The sequence below is a fragment of the Oryzias melastigma genome, linkage group LG19 (genome assembly GCF_002922805.2).
Source record: "Oryzias melastigma strain HK-1 linkage group LG19, ASM292280v2, whole genome shotgun sequence".
In the NCBI taxonomy this organism is placed as follows: Eukaryota; Metazoa; Chordata; class Actinopteri; order Beloniformes; family Adrianichthyidae; genus Oryzias; species Oryzias melastigma.
The window spans coordinates 21,971,676-21,990,868 of NC_050530.1; the positions used below are offsets into that span (position 1 = coordinate 21,971,676).

The following is a 19,193-nucleotide window of genomic DNA, read 5'->3' on the forward strand; positions in this document are numbered from 1 at the left end:
CATCAGCCGAGACGGTGACAGACAGCAGGGGACCCCCCTCCCACCCCCACCCCCGCTGGAATGTGATCAGCTTCGAGAACCCCAGAGAACATCCTCAGGTTCCTGATTCTGACATATGTTAAATCCTCAGCAACACATATCTGGATATGGTTGATAAAAGGTTGATTTGGGTTTATTTTGGGGAAGAGGGGAGATTCTCGTCATCAACCTGACGCTCCGGAGCCACGTGTGGCTCTAGTATCCTCCAAAGTGGCTACCTGACTAGAAAAAACGAAAATATGAGTGATTTATTAGAAGTAGGTGCTGTTAAAATTGCATTGATTTAATTGAGATTTTTTCCTTTCATAAATGTCTGGCTTACCATGAGGCCTTTTTCACTTTATGTTTCCTCCAGAATGCAAAATGTTAGTAGAAAAGTTGGATTTTTCTGATTGCTTAGTTTATTTCATGAGTTTTAAGCGCATCTTACTTGATGTATACAAATAGTAGCTGCCCAGAGAAGAGTGGATAAAATTAGCGCTGGGTTAATAAAATCAATTAATCGACAAATTGATTTAAGCTTAATAGATCAATAATCGATTCATAAAAATATACATCGATTTAGCACATAAAGCTAAAGTCTGCTAGCTTCACCCAAACGTTTAATGGAATTTCCCATAGACGGCTAATGCTAACGCTCAGTCGACGTAGACATACATTGCTGAATAAATGAACATCTTTATAAATTCACAGACATAAATTTTCCAAACTCTTTTTAACGAAATATTTTTAAAGTAACTATTCGTGGTGGAATTCTTACTAATTCTTTCTTTTTCTTGAAAAAAGTGTACTTCTATAGTGCGATCGCCACCTAGTGTCCAAACTGAAACGTCCTCCAGGAGAAGCAGAACAATGTTTACAATGTTAATGATCTGAACATTTTAGTTAGAACTTCTCCTTTTGACAGAGCGGTTCAGGTGGAAACAAAAGTAAGATGCTGAAGGACAAGTAATTCATTAAATATTATCTTGTCAGTATTTTAAATCATTAAATGAAATCCTACGATATATCCCCAAATCCGTTTTTCCCTACATCTCTACTAGTGGGTAGGAAAAAAGATGACGGGTCACCAAAGTAGACTTAAGGTACAAAAAGAATAAATACTATTTTTTTTCTTACGCTGCTTAAAGATTTCGTAGTACATTAGCTGTCCTGGGATGATCCTAAGTGGCACAGGAAGTCTTTTATTTTGAAAGGAAATCATACACGTTTCTGTTAAAAAGACATTTTTTGAGAAAATATTAGTTTCTCTTTATATTTTTTGTTTTAATTCCAGCCACAAAATAAAAAATGATTAATATTTATAATAAAAGTATCGATATATGAACACAGTATCAAAGTTTCCTAAAGGGTAAAATAAGACTATGGATATTAATCAGTAATAAACAAATGGCTCTTTTACTGTTAAAGGTTGTAGACCACTGCTCTACATCAAGAGGTTCCAGTATAGCAGAGGTCTGCAACCTTCACCACCTAAAGAGTCATTTGGGTCGATTTCTCACCAACCAAAACCCACAAAGTCTTCGGTCAGCCTTTAAAAAAAATATAAAATTCTGATTTATATTTATGTTTTTGCTACTGACATGATACATTTATTAAACTATTGTGTTTTTGGCATACATGAAACATAAAAGATAAACATAAAGAGAAAATAACTTTTTTTTAAATATGAAGTTTATAACTTTTGAGAGACGTCATGACTTTCTTTCAAAATAAAAGACATCCTACACCTTAGAATCACGTCAATGCAGCAAATGCAGTATTAAGTGTAACGTCATCAATGATAAAAAAATTTAAAAACTATATTTTACTGTTTTTGGTGCATTTCAGCCACAAATTAAAAAATATAGCCAAGAAAATCTAAATGCGAGCTATTGAAGTGACCTTTACCATATATTAAAACCACGAGGAACACTTTAATCCTTTAATATGTTCAAAAATAGAAACTTGCTTTATAATCCCATAGATTATAATTTAACGTATCTTTAATTCTGTTGATGTTGATTATTAAATTGATACTCTATGATAAATGAAGCTCAAAATGAAGTCCAGATGTGTCAGTATGACGTTGATAAACTATTGATGGAGAATTACAGCTTCTGTCGTTTGGATCCTTGGTGAATGATTCACACTGTCCTTAAACTGTCTGACTGCCGCAGGTTAAGAATAGTCCAGGCCAACATTAGGCTGTTCTTGGTTCTATGTTCTTTATTTGTATTTGGCTGTGGAGGATCAAATACAGAAATGTTATATTATCATTTAATGAAAGTATGACAACATATATGACAGAAACAAGCAAGATCTGAATTTAAACGAGACAAAGATGCACATTTTAACTTAAATGTTTGCTTTTAACACTGATATTATGCATATTTCTGTTACAGTTTGTACTTAAATTGGTTTTATCATTTAATCAGAAACAGTTTAACGCTTTTTCTAAACTTTTGCACCATTGTTTTTATAAACAAAAGTCATACCTCTTCATTTGGTTTATTTCAATACATTTTTACATTTATTGAAATGTTTTATAGTTCTTAAAGGTCAATCCAGATGGAGTCCAACTCTCACAGGAAACAAGTCTGACTTCCTGACAGCCTTAAGACTGAGCTCTTGCTCTGTTTGTGGAGGGATCAGATGGCTCATCTCAGACTCCCCAGGCCAACGCTCCATCTCCAGATATCCCAAAGGGACATGGTCAGAGGTCGTCAGAACATACACTGGCTGATTCTGGTCATCGCTGTTGGAGACAGAATTTCATTGAAATGATTTGATTTAATTTAATTCAGTGGGTTTTATGGGTTTATTAAATAACAGAAGAAGAACAATAAGAACATTTCCTGGTGCATGAAAAGAGAAAGTTGTACATGTGGATCACACATGCAGATATTTTCAGGGGGAATGATGGAACATCCTCGATTGACACTAAATCAGGTAGCATAAATGATTCTTCCTGTTGCGTTTCTGCATCCGTTTGGCAGGTGGAGAAGCAGAGAGCGGATCTGAGCAGAGAGCTGGAGGATCTGTCAGACCGTCTGGAGGAAGCAGGCGGCATCAGCGCTTCACAGGTTCATCCATTGACTTAAATAGAAACAGACAAAACATCATCAAGAGAAAATTATTTACATCAAGTTCAAACGGAATGAAGTCAATTAAGTCGCCATTTTTACACAGTATTAATATTGCCTGATTTCACCAAATTAGGACCAGACAACATTAGTGAGCAGTGATTGGTCCGAGAATCTGACAATCAAACGCCTCCAGCGTTTGAGGCGGGGGCCAGTGGGAACCATGGGCTCTTATTAAAGCATCTGATTGGCTAGGTTATAACTTTAATAACTTCTGATAAAGATATCATGAAAAAAATTCGGGTTAGCAATAGTGCTGCCACATTTTAATAGTCGACTATCACCAATTATTTTTCCGATTGGTTGACTAATCAGGTCATGCACAAACTGAATGTAAAGCACAAATCTTAACCATCATTTCTTAAAAATTTGTAGTAAAAACAATTAAAAATCCCCAATACATGCCAGTTTTGCAAAAAGGTTTAGTGTGTTGTATAAATATAACCTAAAGTCCAAATTAGCCCAAAAAACCTCAGTAGATGCCAAATTAGCCAAAAAAAAGCTAGCTAGTTGCTAAAATACTAGCTACACTCCAAAGTAGCCTAAAATTCCTCTGTAAACCAAGGTTGTCAGTAACATTAGCCTGTTGCTTAAACAGAAGCTAAACTCCAAATTAGCATAAAAAAACCTCAGTAGATCCCAAAATAGCCACAAAAAAGCTAGCTCGTTGCTTAAATAATAGCTACACTACAAAATACCTAAAATTCCTCAGTAAACTAAATTAGTCAAAAATGTTAGCCTATTGCTAAAGTAGAAGCTAAACTCTAAATTAGCATATGAAAACCTCAGTAGATAACAAATTAGCTCAAAATGTTAGCATGTTGCTAAAATATTAGCTAAACTCCGAATTAGCCTAAAAAAATCTCAAAACTCAAAATTTTTTAAAATTGCTATAAAATATTTAAACACTTGAGTGTTGCAGTGTTTCTGATTACTACCCTTTTTTTATATATTTGATTTTTCTAAAAAAAAAAAAAAAACTATAAATATTTTTTTATGATTTCCCCTCCAGTGGGAAGAGGCCTCTAGAAGACTTTTGCACCAGGCAACTTGAATATTTAAAGGCTTGTTGCTAATCTACTTAAGATTTTGACATTTGAAGACTTTCTCATTCATTTCCTATGGGGCATATTTTGCCCATTATTTCAAAAACTATAAAGTTTATGAATACCAAAATAAAAGCAGTAATGTCCTGAACGAGCTGAACGTTCTGATACCAAGATCGCTGAAATCACTGAAAACGTGATTGAGTTTTTCCGTGGTGAAAAACGTTCCCACAGTTGAAGGACCTCTGGGTAAAACAGTTGATGGAATTGGAGTTGGGCCGTCATACGTCACAGCAGAACCTCTGTGTGACCAACAGATGGAGGTGAACAAGAAGAGAGAAGCAGAGCTCCAGCGTCTGAGACGGGACCTGGAGGAGTCCTGCGTTCAGTCTGAAGCTGTGGCGGCGTCTCTGAGGAAGCGCCACGGCGAGGTGGTGGCAGAGCTCAGCGAGCAGTGCGAGGCCCTGCAGAGGACCAGAGCCAAGCTGGAGAAGGAGAAGCAGAACCTGAGGATGGAGGTCGATGACCTCGGCGCGTCGCTGGAAAGCCTGCAAAAAGGGAAGGTCAGGACGTCCCTCTGAAATACCCCGCGAGCGTGGCGTCGTGTGAGACGTGTGTTTGTCGTTGCTGCAGATGTCGTCTGAGAGTCACGTGAAGAAGCTGGAGGAGCAGCTGACTGAGGCAAACAGGAGAGGAGACGACCTGCAGAGAACTCTGACGGAGCTTAACGTGGCCAAGAGCAGACTCACAGGTGTTCTGATGCCTCACTCACTTCTGAAAACCCATCTCTAACGGTGTGAAACTATCATGGACACATGAAGCGTCTGCTTTGAAGGGTTGTAAAAACCCAGAGGACTAAGGTTTGTGGATTTAGTTCACAAGTCAGAAATGTCTCCATAAATCACCTTCCACCACAGCAGATGGTGTTTCTCTGATGACATCAGAGGAACAAGCCAGATAAAGAGTTCTTGAAACTGTACATATCCCAAAATGCCTTGGCACCTAAATACAAGTTTTTCTGTAAATTCTGCAGCATTTGTAACCTGGAGGCAGCAGCAGCATTTTTACACGCTGCACGGTGACTGTTGAGGTTTGAAGATGAAGTTAAAGTTAAACCGTGACCTGATAATGTTTTTGACATGGGTCACTGTTCGCCTCCTGGGCATATTTGGAGGTCGCTCTGTGGCGGTCCAGTGACGGGCAGTGGCGTGATAACTGACTGATACGAGGGTCTCCAAGGTCGATATGTGATGAGTCGGGATGCTGCACTAAACTCCACACCAGAGCGACTCAGAGACCTGCGTATTGATGAGTTACGATTAATGCTGAGAAGAATGTAGAGAAGACAGAACATTGTGCTTTCTTGGGAGACACGTTGTCTAAAAATGTGTAAAATGACAAGATTATAACTTGTGCTGAAAATCTGAGTCACTAATGACCAGGGATGCAGAATAAATACACCCTAGGACTATCCGTCGCCTTTTGACATTGACGGCTGCCATTTATGAGGATTTACACACCATCCAATCAGAGCTCCTGCTGGACGGTGATCCAACTGTCACCCCATTTTTTAATGGCGTCCTCCCAGACAACGCCTCACTGAACCTTGAAGATTCTGCCGATGTCTCCATATTACGCGGTGGCAGTTGTACTTGTGATCGTAGCATTAGCTTTATTATCTTTATCAGGCTGTGCTTTTAAAAACCTGATGAGAATCGTGTTTTTAACATGTTCCTGTGGGACTTTTCTGATGATGGAGGACATATATACATACACATTTACATATATGAAGAAAATGAAGATTAAAATTTAGTTTCTGATTGTTTTTTTATTCAAATTGAAGCAGATGAAAATATGTACTGTATTTTTTTAGGGCTGTGAACATTAACGCATTAACGCTCGCGATTAATCCAAAAGAATTAACGCGTTAACATGTATTAATCTAATTAAACATAGAAACAGTCCTTTACTTTAACTCTCCGGTTCAGGCTTCCACGCCGTGCGTTAAAACATTTCGTCGAGTATTATCCCACTTGTACTATGGTCACTTACAAAAGAAATAAATATTCAGTCACTTTTTAGTGGTTTATTCTTCTTTTATGAACCGTTGTCCGGTGCCATATTGTACAAATACATTTTACCTTGTTAAACTTTGCGATTAATTGTGATTATTCAGATTTGTTTTGGTAATTGATTGAAAGCAGTAATTAAAAATAAATGTTCTAAATGTAGAGATTTGTGTGTGATTTCATATTGTGAAAATTTGCAGATAATAAATAAGTGGTCGGCAAATACTGAGACTAAAAAAACAAATATACCGATTAATCGTGATAATTTTTTTCTAGGTTTGCAATTAATTTGTTCATTTTTTTAATCGATTCCCGACCCTAATTTTGTTGCATAAAAAATCCTGTGAGCCAGCCACAAGCTCCCGGCTCCGAGCTCTCAACAACAGGGAGGGGAAGGGGGGGGCCCACAACGCAGAGAGGACTTATTAATGAACTACTGCTGCTCTGCAGAAGCTATGTCCTAGAAAACAACACCCTTTTTATTTATTTAGGCATGATAATAAATAAAATTCAACCAGAAATGACTTCACAATAGACCAAGAGATGATTGGAGTGAGTTTTAAAGATTTTGTGGCAGTTTTTAGTCTTTAACCCACATTGTTTGTCTACTAGCTGATAACTCAGAGGCCAGTCGACAGATGGAGGAGGCGGAGAGCAAAGTGAGCCAGCTGAGCCGCACCAAGATGCTGCTCCAGGCCCAGGTGGAGGAGCTGAAGAAGCAGCTGGAGGAGGAGCTGAAGGTCAGACACAATGAAAGCTATGAAGTGAAGTGGAGCGGCTTGGCTCTCCGGGAGTAAACGCATGTGGGGTGTGCTGCCGGTCCCAGTCTAAGCAGGCTGTCAGCGGCGCCTTGAGTTCCCTGCGGCAGGAGTGTGAGGGGCTGAAGGAGCAGCTGGAGGAGGAGCAGGAGAGCAAGCAGGAGATGCAGCGCCTCGTTTCCAAACTCAACAATGAGGTGACGCACTGGAGGAGCAAACATGAGGCTGACGTGATTCAGCATGCCGATGAGCTGGAGGAAACCAGGTGTGGATGCTGGAGCACTCATCCATGAGGACTCTGAAAGTGCATGACGGCGATATTTCTTTGCACATCGTAGAAAGAAGCTGGCAGCCAGGCTTCAGGAGGCAGAGGAGGCTGTGGAGGCCACCCAAGCCAAATGCTCCTCACTGGAAAAAACCAAGCACAGACTGCAGGGAGAGGTGGAGGAGCTGTGCATGGACCTGGACAAGGTAGATACTTTGAAATGAAGCAATGCAGTTCAAACTGGTTGGTTTACTCACACTGTGTCCCCCGTTCCAGGCCAATAGCTGCGGTCAGGCTTTAGATAAGAAGCAGCGCATCCTGGAGAAGCAGCTGGGAGACTGGAAGCAGAACTGTGAGGAGCTGGTGGTGGAGGTGGAAAGCTGCCAGAAGGAGAGCCGGCAGCACGCCAGCGAGCTCTTCAAGCTCAAGACCACTCATGAGGAGCTCCTGGAGCAGCTGGAGGCTCTGCGCAGGGAGAACAAGGCTTACCAAGGTAGAGGCGGCACTTCCTGATTCAAAAAAAATAACTGGAGCCAGGGCAGTTCAGGAGGTAACCACTAGATCAGGGGTGTCAAACTCAGTCGCACAAGGGGCCAAAATCCAAAACACACCTTAGGTCACCGGCCGAACAGGATAAATGTTTATTGAACACTCTAAAACTACATTTTAAAAACTTGTTGTAATTTATATAGCATTACCTGTGATAATGCTAGCGTGAATGCTGTAAGCTGAATTTGGCAGCTGAAGATGATGAAATTGGTAATAGGTAAAGACGCTGCAGTTAATAGTCAGCTAAAGTATTTGCTAAATGCCAAATTAACCTAAAAAAACAAAACAAAAAAGCGTATGTTAGCCAAAACAGCTAGCATATGGCTGAAAAAATTGCTAAACTTCAAAAAAAGCATAAAAAAACTGAAAAAAGCCAAAATTAGCCAAAACAGCTAGCATGTAGCTGAAATATCAGCTAAACTCCAAAATAACAAAAACCATAACAAAATTATTCAAAACATTTAGCATGTAAATGTTAGCCTAACTCCAAAACAGTCTAAAAACTTAAAAAAGGTTGAATTAGCCAAAACAGCTAGCATGTAGCTGAAATATTAGCTAATCTCCAAAACAGCCACAAAAAAACTAAAGAAAAAAAAGCCTACATTTGCCAAAAAGCTATCAGAATGCCAATTTTTAAAGCTTTATGATCATAACTTTTTAACATAATTATGAATAATATAAATGCAAGAATATTATTCCAGAATAAATCAACTTAAACCCCAAATAACTTCTACTCTTCATAAAAATATTTTTTGTTAAAATTATACAAGTTAGAAATAAGCGCAAGATAACATCGGGTCATTAATAACAATAAAATAAAATGATCCGGAGGGACGGATAGAATTACCTGGAGGGCCGGATCCGGCCCCCGGGCCTTGACTTTGACACATGTGATTTAGAGGGATAAATACACAATCAAGGATGCCTCCATTACACCAACATCTGATCATCTCATTTTCATATCGCTCAAAATAAAAATACGGTTAGTTTACCGTATTTTCCTACGGTGATTCTTAAAAAAATGCTCTCACTGAAATGTCATCATTTTTTCCTACACTTTCTCTCAATGTGATGCTATGTTTAAAATGTTTTCTCCTACAGGTATGTCATCATTTTTCAAAAACTTTTGCCCCGTTGACATGTCATCACTTGTTAGGGGGGTCATTACATTAGCCAAAATTCCTTTTAACGAATTACTAGATGTTTACACATTTCATTAAGTTCTGGGGGAAGTGGCGGGGGACATTTTTGCTCAAAGACGCATTAATGAAGAAGAATTATGAAAACAATCTGGTCCTTGCAGACCAGAATGAAAAGTGTATACAATTTTAATTTTGGTCTGTTTTTGTTGCGTCTGGATTGTTTCAACAGTCAGTGATCATCCTCCCCCCCCCAAAAAAAGACATTTCAATTTTGAGCATGCAGGTTTTCATATTACTAACTCCTCCGCCTCCGACCCCTCTGACCTCCTGACTTTAGTGCACAGTATCTAAATTTTGGTCCCCGTATGCTTTAACAAAGCTTTTTCTGTCATGTTACTGTGATCCTTCACACCTCCCAAATGAACTAAAGTGTAGTTCTGTTCTTCTTGTGCATTGACTTGCAGAGGAGATCACTGACCTGACAGACCAGCTGTCTGATGGAGGGAAGAGCGTCCACGAGCTGCAGAAAGCAAGAAAGAAGATTGAGATGGAGAAGGAGGAGCTGCAGGCGTCGCTGGAGGAGTCGGAGGCAGCTTTGGAGGTATGCGTCTCAGGAACTGTCTCCGCTCAGGCCTGAGTCTTCTTCTGACTCCATCTTCCTTCTGTTCTCCAGGCGGAGGAGACCAAAGTTCTGAGGCTGCAGCTGGAGCTGTCCCAGACCAGAGGAGAGCTGGAGCGCAGACTTCAGGAGAAGGAGGAAGAGATCGACACTGCGAGGTTCCCTCATCTCCTTTTCTTTCTGCTCACTGGAAGATGAATCTGGAGAATGTTTTCTTTCCTCCTCAGCTGAGGTCACTTTCAGATCAATCAGGAAGTGGATTTTTTCACCTAAAACTCCTGGATCTTCTCTGTATTCTCTGGAGGAGCAGTTCATCTGTTGACCTTCCTCCCTGAAGTCATCCTCAGGATGCATCTGCTCCGCTTCTCCCTCCTAAGTCTTCACCTTTGAGGGTGATTCACAAGCTCTAACTCTCATCGCTTAGGAATGAAGCTTCATCAGTTCACATCTGGATCAGGTGGAAGTAGGCTTTGAAAAACAGCAGTGAAGCTCAGTCTGGGCCGCGCTTCTGTTTGTGGACGGCTTTGTTCAAACCTCCTGGTCCATATTTGACCTTTTTTGAGGAATTGGAAAACAGCTGTGAAAAGACCTAATTTTGCTCCTTTTTCACAGTTTTCCAAAACAAAATGAGTGAGTATCATCTAGAGCAGGGGGGTCGAACTCAGTCGCACAAGGGGCCAAAATCCAAAAACACACCTTAGGTCACAGGTCGAACAGGATGAACATTCATTGAACATTTTTAAAACTAAATTTTTAAAACTTAAAAAAGGAACTTTTTAACATAATCATGAACTAGATATACAGCATTACCTGCAATAATGCTAGTGTGAATGCTGTAAGCTGAATTTGGAGATGCTGAAATTGATAGCTAAAAATGCTGAAGCTAATAGCTGAAAGCATCATAGCATGTAGCTAAAAAAAAAATAGCTAAACTTCAAAAAAGCCAAAAAAACTGAAAAAAACCCTATTTTAGCCAAAACAGCTAGTATGGAGCTGAAATAGCTAAACTCTAACATAGCCTAAGAAAATCATGGTAAATTAAAAAATAGAGCAAAAAGCTAGCAGAATGACAATTTTTAAACTTTAAAAATCGTTACAAAAAATCATAAATATGAATTCATAACTTCATTCATCCCATTATCCAATATTATGCATTTTTATTATTGTCTGTGGGAGCAAATATCATCCATATTTGGAGTAAAAACTTTAGGTTAACTGAAGATTACTTTTATTTTGAAATTCCAGGCTTTTCTTCTGCTTCCTACGGTGGCCCTGAAGTGCAAATCACATCAACAAATCACACAATGCAAAAATAATATTAAAGATCACAATGGCAAAGCAAAAAAACGAAATTAAAAATAAAAGAACATGAAATTAGAAATCAAAACACAAATAAAAAAAAATGACACTAAGCAATTTTTTTGGTAAACAAAATTAGTTTCCAAAAATCCAAATAAAATGTTAAAAAAATGAAGCACAATAAGAATCCGGAAAAGGCAGGTACTACAGGACATCACTGATGATGATGATGTTTTTCCAAATGGGTCTTTAACATTTACACACTGTTTCAATAAAGTTTTATGATTAGTACAGCAAATATCCAAATAATGCTTCATGCCAAATAACTTTAGTTTGAAATGATGCACAAACGTCATCATTCAGTCATTGATGTCTCACAGTACCAACGTGTTTCTGTTGATTTCAGGAAATTACTTTTGATTTCATTTGATTTTGTTTCATTTTTCTGGAATGTTGCTTTATTTTCTAAAATGAAAAGTTTTTTTTAAATATACATATATATTTATTTTGCTTTTTTTTTGTTGTCATTGTGAAGTTTAAATATTTTGTTGATTTGATTTACACTTACAGGCCACCGTAGTTTCACTGGATCTTTTCTGCCACAAGGAAATGTTTAAATACTTCTGTTTGTTTGTTTGTTTGTTTGCTAACTTTGCTAGTTTGGGGTTTGAATTTAGCGTTTTGGGCAGTGGAAGGATTTACAACACAAGCATCAAGAATGACTCAGATGTGGTGGAGACAATCCAGCAGTTTTTCAAAATAAAACTTCCTTCAGAATCAGATTATAAATAAATGTCTAAAATATAGACTTTGCTTTTTTCTCTCTCTCTGTAGCCTGGTACCAACAGGCCTGCAGCTCTGTGATGGATTTGAACTCTTTTTGGGGGGAACTGTGTTGTTGGAGCGCCCCCTGTAGGTCTGGGAAAGTTGTGGTCCCTCAGTGTACTTCAGCTCACTTCCACTGCCTCTGAGGAACTCTGTGACATCAGATCCGGGTTCCTGCAGAATAATAATGTTTTCATGACAAAAATGTATCATAGTATGCAAATAAATAAATAAATAAATAAAATAGTTTTAAATGGAATGTTTTAAAGTTTTATTTTAGAAAAACTGCTTTATTTACACATGTTCCTAAGTACACAGGTTTGGTGTTCATGGGTTCTCCTTCAGAAAATCTCCTCAAAGTCAGGATGAAACAGTTCTGATCTGCGTCCACCCCTCTGTCCTCTCAGGAAAAGCCACCAGAGGGTGCTGGAGACCCTGCAGGCCAGTCTGGACGTGGAGGTGAAGGGACGGGCGGAGGGCCTGAAGCTGAAGAAGAAGCTGGAGGCCGACCTGGCGGAGCTGGAGCTGCAGGCGGACCTGCTCACCAAGAGCAACGCCGAGCTCAGCAAAAGCCAGAAGAAGCTGCAGCAGCAGATGAAGGTTTGGCTCTGAGCTTCACGCTAAGAGGGGTGTGGGGGCTGACGTTAACAGCATCCTCCTCGCCATCTCCACCTCCTCTGTTCCAGGAGCTTCAGGCTCAGCTGGAGGAGGAGGTGCGGAGCCACGAGGTGAGCAGGGAGGAGCAGGCGGCTCTGGAGCGGCGCTGTGCAGTGCTGCTCAGTGATGGGGAGGGCTCCCGCACCGCCCTGGAGAGCTCAGAGAGGGCCCGCAAGGTCCTGGAGGTGGAGCTGCAGGAGGTCAGCGAGAAGTACAGTGACCTGAACAACCAGGTGGGCCCCGGAGAACCTTCTTCATGCTGTCGCTGAGCGCCACGACTGACCTTCTCCTCCATCAGCTCCAGTCGGCTCTGAGTGGGAGGAGGAAGCTGGAGGTGGACCTCCAGACTCTGCAGCAGGAGCATGAGGAGCTGCAGGCGGCGCTGAGAGGGAGCGTGGAGAAAGCCAAGAAGGCTGGCGTTGAGGTAAAACACAGAAAGTCGACAACACTGTTTTAGAGGTTGGTCTAAATCAGGAGTGTCAAACTCAATCAGACAAGGGGCTAAAATCTACAACACGCCTTATATCACAGGCCGAACAGGATGAACATTTAGTGAAGACTCTAAAACTTCTTTTTAACATAATTATGAACCAGATATATAGCATTTCCTGCTAAAATACTAGTGTGAATCCTGTAAGCTGAATTTGGTCGCTGAAGATGCTGAAATTGATAGCTAAAAATGCTGAAGCTGATAGCCAGCTAAAATATTAGCTAAAGGCCAAATTAGCCTAAAAAACTTAAAAGAAAAAAATGTAGGTTAGCCAAAACAGCTAGCATGTAGCTGGAATATTAGCTAAGCTCCAAAGCAGCCTAAAAAAACTAAAGAAAAAAAGCTTAGGTTAGCCAAAGCAGCCATCTTGTGGCTGAAATATTAGCTAAGCTCCAAAACAGCCTAAAAGACAACAAAAAAAAGCTGAAATTAGCCAAAACAGCTAGCATGTAGCTGAAATACTAGCTAAACTCCAAAATGGATTAAAAAATTCTTAGTAAATGCAAAAATAGTCAAAAAAGCTAACATAATGACAATTTTTTAAACTTTGAAACTGTAACTTTATAACATAATTATAAATAATAAAAAGGAAGGAATATTATTCCAGAATAAATCAACTTAAACCTTAAATAACTTTCAATATTCATACTTCAATAGTACCCGGCGGGTCGGATCCCGGCCTTGACTTTGACGTGTGGTCTATATCGTTCTTCCCTGTCAGCTGGCACGAGTCGGAGAGGAGCTTCGTCTGGAGCAGGAGCACGCGCTCCTTCTGGAGAGGGCCAAGAAAGGTCTGGAAGGCCAGATCAAGGACATGAGCGGGAGGCTGGAGGAGGCGGAGCAGATCGCTCTGAAGGGAGGGAAGAAGATCATCCAGAAGCTGGAAGGGAAGGTGCTGTTTTCCATCCACCCACAAACGGAGGGAAGGGAACTGTAAGCAAACCCTCAGCATCCCTCTGATTCTGCTCGCAGGTGAAGGACTTGGAGCTGGAGTTGGACTCGGAGCAGAAACGCCACGCCGAGACGGTGAAGACGCTGCGGAAAAACGAGCGGCGCCTGAAGGAGCTGCTGTTCCAGTCCGAGGAGGACCAGAAGAACCAGCAGCGGATGCAGGAGTTGGTGGAGCGGCTGCAGAGCAAGATGAAGGCCTACAAGAGACAAGTGGAGGAAGCTGTGGGTTCCTGTCGTCTTCTAGAACCTCCTCCGCTCCTCCCCGTCTGCTCACCACCCTCTGCTGTCCCTGCAGGAGGAGCAGGCCAACATGAACCTGGCCAAGTACAGAAAGACGGTCCACGAGCTGGACGACGCGGAGGAACGGGCCGACATCGCTGAGTCAGCGCTCACTAAGATCAGGACCAAGAACAGAAGCAGCTTTGGGAAAGGCCACTCCTCTGTAAGTACTGGGTCTGCTCCACCTCCTGCACCGTCATCACCTCGGCTCATGTATTCTGTCCTGGACCGCAGGGACCAGATTGGGTTTGGAATTATTTTTTTTTACCGCACCTTTGAGCAAAAATGCCAATAATGCTAGTGTGAATGCTGTAAGATGAATTTGGCCGCTGAAGATGATAGTGCTGATAGATGAAGATGATAGTGCTGATAGATGAAGATAATAGTGCTGACAGCTGAAACGCTAAGCCTAATAGCCAGCTTAAATATTAGTTCATTGATAAATTATCATAAAAACAAAAAAAAATAACTTAGATAAGCCAAAACATGTAGCTTAAATAATAAATAAACTCTAAAATGGTTTAAAAAAATGAAAAAAGCCTAAATTTGCTCAAACAGCTAGCATGTAGCTAAAATATTAGCTACTCCAAAACAGCCTAAAAAATCTCAGTAAATACCAAAACAGTCCAAAAAGCTAGCAGAATTCCCATTTATTTTTAAAACTTTAAAACTGTAACTTTTTAACATAATTATGAATAATAAAAAGGCAGGAATATTATTCCAGAATAAATCAACTTAAACCTTAAATAACTTTCAGTATTTTACCCTTCATAAAAATGTATTTTGTCATACCCATACAAGTTAGAAATGAGCAGAAGATAACATCAGGTTATTAATAACAATAAAATAAAATGATCTGGAGGACCGGATAGAATTACCTGGAGGGCCACAAGACCTACCTTGGCAGCCTTTTTGTGACAAAGTTTAAAATTTGCCAATTTCAGCATTTTTGTACAAAAAGGGAAAACAAAAATCTTGAAATTTCACACACATGCCGCCAGCTTAATTCTACAACAGCAAGCATGTTTTCTTGACCTTTGACCTCTGGGATACGGCCCCCATCTTGAGTTTTCTGAGAAAAAACAAAAGCAGAACAAAAAAATCACTTATGGTAGCAGCTACAAATAAACTCCTCCCAGGGACTTTGATCTACTGCCTCCTAACTCCTCGAGCATCACTGGGAATCTACTTGGTAAAAAAAGGCGGCTTTAAAGGGGCCATACCATGAAAATTCTACTTTTTGAGGGTTTAATGCATTTAACGGTTCATTCCTGTCTACGAAGAACCCCAAAGAGTATTTTGATCCTTTCATGCATTTAAGACTAATCCTCTAAAGCAGCCCCTCCCATACCAATGAAAATGAGCGAGTGGAAACGTGCTGACATCAGCATGATATGAACCGCCCCCTCTAGGAAGAGTCTGTGCTGAAAGCTCCGCCCCCAGACTACAACGAACATACCCACTTTCTCCGTGGTGCCGAGGTAGTTATCCTCTGCCAGAATGTGTATCCTGGCAGGAGATAACTATCTCAGCACCACAGCTGTAGCAGGAATCGCTCTGGACCCATCTTTCAACGTGGTCTCTGTTCGTTTCCAATCGGACTGAACTTTGGTTCGCTCTGAGATTCCTCAGTCTGAATATGAAACCAACCGAGAGCGGAACAACTGAACCAAAACAGCCACCGTACCCGACAGTCACGTGATGTAAACACGTTAGAAATGAGGCGATCGGTGAGCCGCAGACAAATGTGGAGTATTGGTTGTCATGTTAGCATAAAGGAAATGATTAGTCCAACTGTTTTCTTGTTAGAACTCTTACTTTAACAACACTGATAAACGTATTACTCGCTGTTCTGTCTCCAACAGAAAACAATGTCATAAAACCACAACGATGAGACACAGAAACTCATTAAAATGTGGTCGGATGAATTCATGCTCGTGCTTTTTCTTTATATTTGCGCTTTAAAGGGTTAATATTTTTTTCCCATAATGGAATTTCGTGTTGTAGTTGTAGTTTTGTGAAGATGGAGTCGTCTCGTTCTCTCTCAGGGTTACAGCACGCCGTTCCCCGGCCTGGTGCGCTCCCCCAGCTCTGTGGGCTCAGAGGGCCGCGGCGAGAAGATGCTGAACGACGACGGCGAGTCGGTCAGCTCGCTCATCCCCGCGTACCTGAACTCCCTGAAGAAGCTGATGATCGAGGATTGATGAAGACTCTGCAGCCCTTTCCCTCCACAGCTGGACTTTAACTGCAGGAACTTCACGTTTCTCCTCTGTTTTGGTGTCGGAACTTTGCATTAAACACAACTAACACTTCATTTCACCCTCAGAAATATCAACTCTGTAGTTTTTGTAACACACGTGTGCGAGACTGGGAAACTTTCACTGACTTTTCTGCTGAAAATTAAAGTTTTATACAAAGAAAAGAGGTCAGAATTCAACTTCCTTCAAATCAAGAAGAATTTAGTAAAACTACTTTCTAGTTTCACTTAAAAGAGATATCAACCTGAAACAGGCATAGCATTATGGGAAAAACATCTGTAACCCTGTAATGCCCAATAGATCAATGCTTTAACATAAAATAAAAAAAAAAAAATGAAATTCAAATGTATTTTTAAACCTGTTAGTAAAATTAAAAAAATGCAATACGATTTAATCGAGATATAGAAAGTATCAATTATATGTTGGTTCATTTTTGATGAGTATTCAAGAAAAAAATTCCCCCACATTGATCCAACTATTTTTAACATGGTGTAACTGTACTATAAAGAGTTAATTATCGACGAATTTTACATTCTTTCAATACAGCAGGTGGTCATTTAAAAAAATGAATAACAATAGATGAGTTATTTTCGCCATAAAGTTTAGAAAATTGGCTAAACCTTTTTCCCTCCAAAAGTGTTTTTGAGATTTCATGGAGGCAGCCATTTTGAAATGAGCCCATCGACTGCCCCTAGTGGACGGATGATGAAATTACCTTCCACTGGAGCAGGACTCGTGGATGAAACAAGTGTCTGTTTGGGCTCAGTAGGAGTAGACTGATGGATTCACTTTTGATTTATCATCCAACCATCCATCCATCCATTCTTCTCAGGGTCATGGGGTTGCTGGAGCCTATCCTAGCTACTGTAGGGTGAAGGAGTGCAGGTTGCCATTCTGTTTTAGGCTCCCCCCCACTCACATTTCGGGACATAGTAGAGAATCTGCCCCACTATATAGTTAAATTCAAATTAGCCAGCAGGGGGTGCTAATCTGGTCAGATATTACTTTCACCTGCTGAACTTTGGACTCCTGTAATTGAGGTCAATAGTTCTGTTTGTAGACTCGTGTTCTTGTTTGTCCTTTTAAAAAAAAGAAGTCCAAATCTTCTTCCACAGTTTGTTTCATAAGGACTTCCACTCACCAGTTTTAACCACGAGTAATCCTTTAAAAACAAAACGATTCTCCAGGAATTTACATGCTCACGTTTTCCAGATCAAGCAGTAGCTAATTAGCTTTGCTGGCTAAAACTAGCTAGTTCTAAACGATCAGTTCACAATCCTTGTTTTTTTTTGTGTGTTTACGTAGTAAAATTTAAAACTAATTCAGCAGAATTTCAGACAATTTAATGCTTTTTAAGGCCTTATTGTGGTAAAATTATATTTAAGCCCTTTAAAAATAATAAGATAAATATGATTGAGTTTCCTCTTTGTATTTTTGGATCTGCTACACCCTGAACCCATCAGAACATCACAGGACTACGTACAGAACCAGGTGGCACCCCAAATTTCAATTTCAGCTTTTCAAACAGTCCAGTTTACTTCAGCATTCCGGCTTCACATTCATCACGATTTCTCATGTTTTTTGCTATCCTGGCGTTTTTTGTGCATCTGCAGCTTCTATGTGATGGTTGATAGAATCAGAACACAGGGCAGCCGGCATAAAGCAAAAGATCCATGTTAATCTGCTGTTTATTAAAGCAAACTCTCAGCTGTTAACGCACAGAAATGCGTCTGCAGAGCAGGTTTTTTTAGCTGGACTCCTCTCAGAAACACTGAAGACACATCTGCAGTCCAGATGAAGCGTTTGCAGATTTTCCAACCGTCTCAGTGCCAGAAGAACATGACCTTTGTGGAAGAGCCGAGTTTGTCCCGACTCGATCCGAGAGGACGTCGCACGCTCCCAACATGTCGGAAACCTTTGAGAGAACTCCGGAGTAAAGTGCAACGAGGTTTAAAGTTCTCATTAGGAATGTATTCAACAGTTTATGCCGTGTGTGAAGACACATTGGTGAATGACCTCTGACCCCAGCTGACCTCCAGGTTTATCTGCTGCAGCTCCAACAGAAATGAGTGAAGAGCAGCATCTGTCCACGCTTCCAACAACATCGAGGAGTCATTCCCTGGAAAAATCTCGGATCTGAGAGACGGTACTGAGCTGACAGTTGGACCTGAAGCTTCCATCCAACAACGTCCCTCCTCTTCCTCACGTCCTAAGATCCAGAACTCCTCAGAAACAGCCGGGACGTCGGCCCGGTCACGACCCCGGCAGCGCACTGAGAACATGCTGAACATCATCACAGAATTTAAGGTGACTTTACAAAAAAATTACAAAAAACTTTTCCTGAAAAATGTTAAAACAGTACAATCGGTTTCAGTGAAGCGGTCTCTCCAACGGTTCTGAGAAACGTGAAAAGAAAAGAGTTCCATAGAAAAGTGTGGTGAGGATTGTGCTGCTGATCGTTAGTCTTATTTTGGTTTATTTCACGGTTTTATTTGCACTCATTCAGAGCGATGACTGGTCTCCATGTGGAGCTGCAGCAGATCCAGGAGGTTCTTCTGCAGTGGGAGGTTCTGCAGTGGGCGGGGTTAAAGGTCAGGGTAAAGCTGCGTCTTCAGTCTTTTTCACTGGAGGTTCTGTAACCCATCGTGACCCCACCCCTGCCGAAACGCCCCCACTTTGGTAGCCGTCCCGGTCCGGGTGGAACTCAGACCTCGATGTCCACGGGCCGGACCTCCCCGGTCCGGTTCTCGCGTACCCACACCTCCCGGTCTTTGCCCGGGTCCACGGCCTGCAGGAGCTGGTCCACTGGTTCCATGGTCTGC

The 19,193-nt window shown here is 40.8% G+C and overlaps 2 protein-coding genes across 5 annotated transcripts in view; one reads left to right on the plus strand and one right to left on the minus strand.

Moving 5' to 3' along the window:
• Window positions 1-16,743, plus strand: part of LOC112154441 (myosin-16) — a 61,007-nt gene extending 44,264 nt beyond the window's left edge. For all 3 annotated transcript variants that reach the window (XM_024285373.2, XM_024285372.2, XM_024285377.2), the window contains 16 exons: window positions 3,018-3,104; window positions 4,528-4,773; window positions 4,844-4,961; window positions 6,892-7,019; window positions 7,106-7,302; window positions 7,376-7,508; window positions 7,579-7,795; window positions 9,458-9,594; window positions 9,667-9,770; window positions 12,144-12,336; window positions 12,423-12,626; window positions 12,692-12,817; window positions 13,605-13,775; window positions 13,856-14,056; window positions 14,130-14,276; window positions 16,162-16,743. In XM_024285373.2, the coding sequence (XP_024141141.1) occupies window positions 3,018-3,104; window positions 4,528-4,773; window positions 4,844-4,961; window positions 6,892-7,019; window positions 7,106-7,302; window positions 7,376-7,508; window positions 7,579-7,795; window positions 9,458-9,594; window positions 9,667-9,770; window positions 12,144-12,336; window positions 12,423-12,626; window positions 12,692-12,817; window positions 13,605-13,775; window positions 13,856-14,056; window positions 14,130-14,276; window positions 16,162-16,317 (2,565 nt within the window). In that variant the 3' untranslated portion in view covers window positions 16,318-16,743. The remainder of the gene's footprint in view (window positions 1-3,017; window positions 3,105-4,527; window positions 4,774-4,843; window positions 4,962-6,891; window positions 7,020-7,105; window positions 7,303-7,375; window positions 7,509-7,578; window positions 7,796-9,457; window positions 9,595-9,666; window positions 9,771-12,143; window positions 12,337-12,422; window positions 12,627-12,691; window positions 12,818-13,604; window positions 13,776-13,855; window positions 14,057-14,129; window positions 14,277-16,161) is intronic.
• Window positions 16,744-18,029: 1,286 nt separating this feature from the next.
• The window catches only part of gas7b (growth arrest-specific 7b), a 62,420-nt gene continuing 61,256 nt past the window's right edge, over window positions 18,030-19,193 (minus strand). For both annotated transcript variants that reach the window (XM_024284327.1, XM_024284326.1), the window contains one exon: window positions 18,030-19,189. In XM_024284327.1, the coding sequence (XP_024140095.1) occupies window positions 19,076-19,189 (114 nt within the window). In that variant the 3' untranslated portion in view covers window positions 18,030-19,075. The remainder of the gene's footprint in view (window positions 19,190-19,193) is intronic.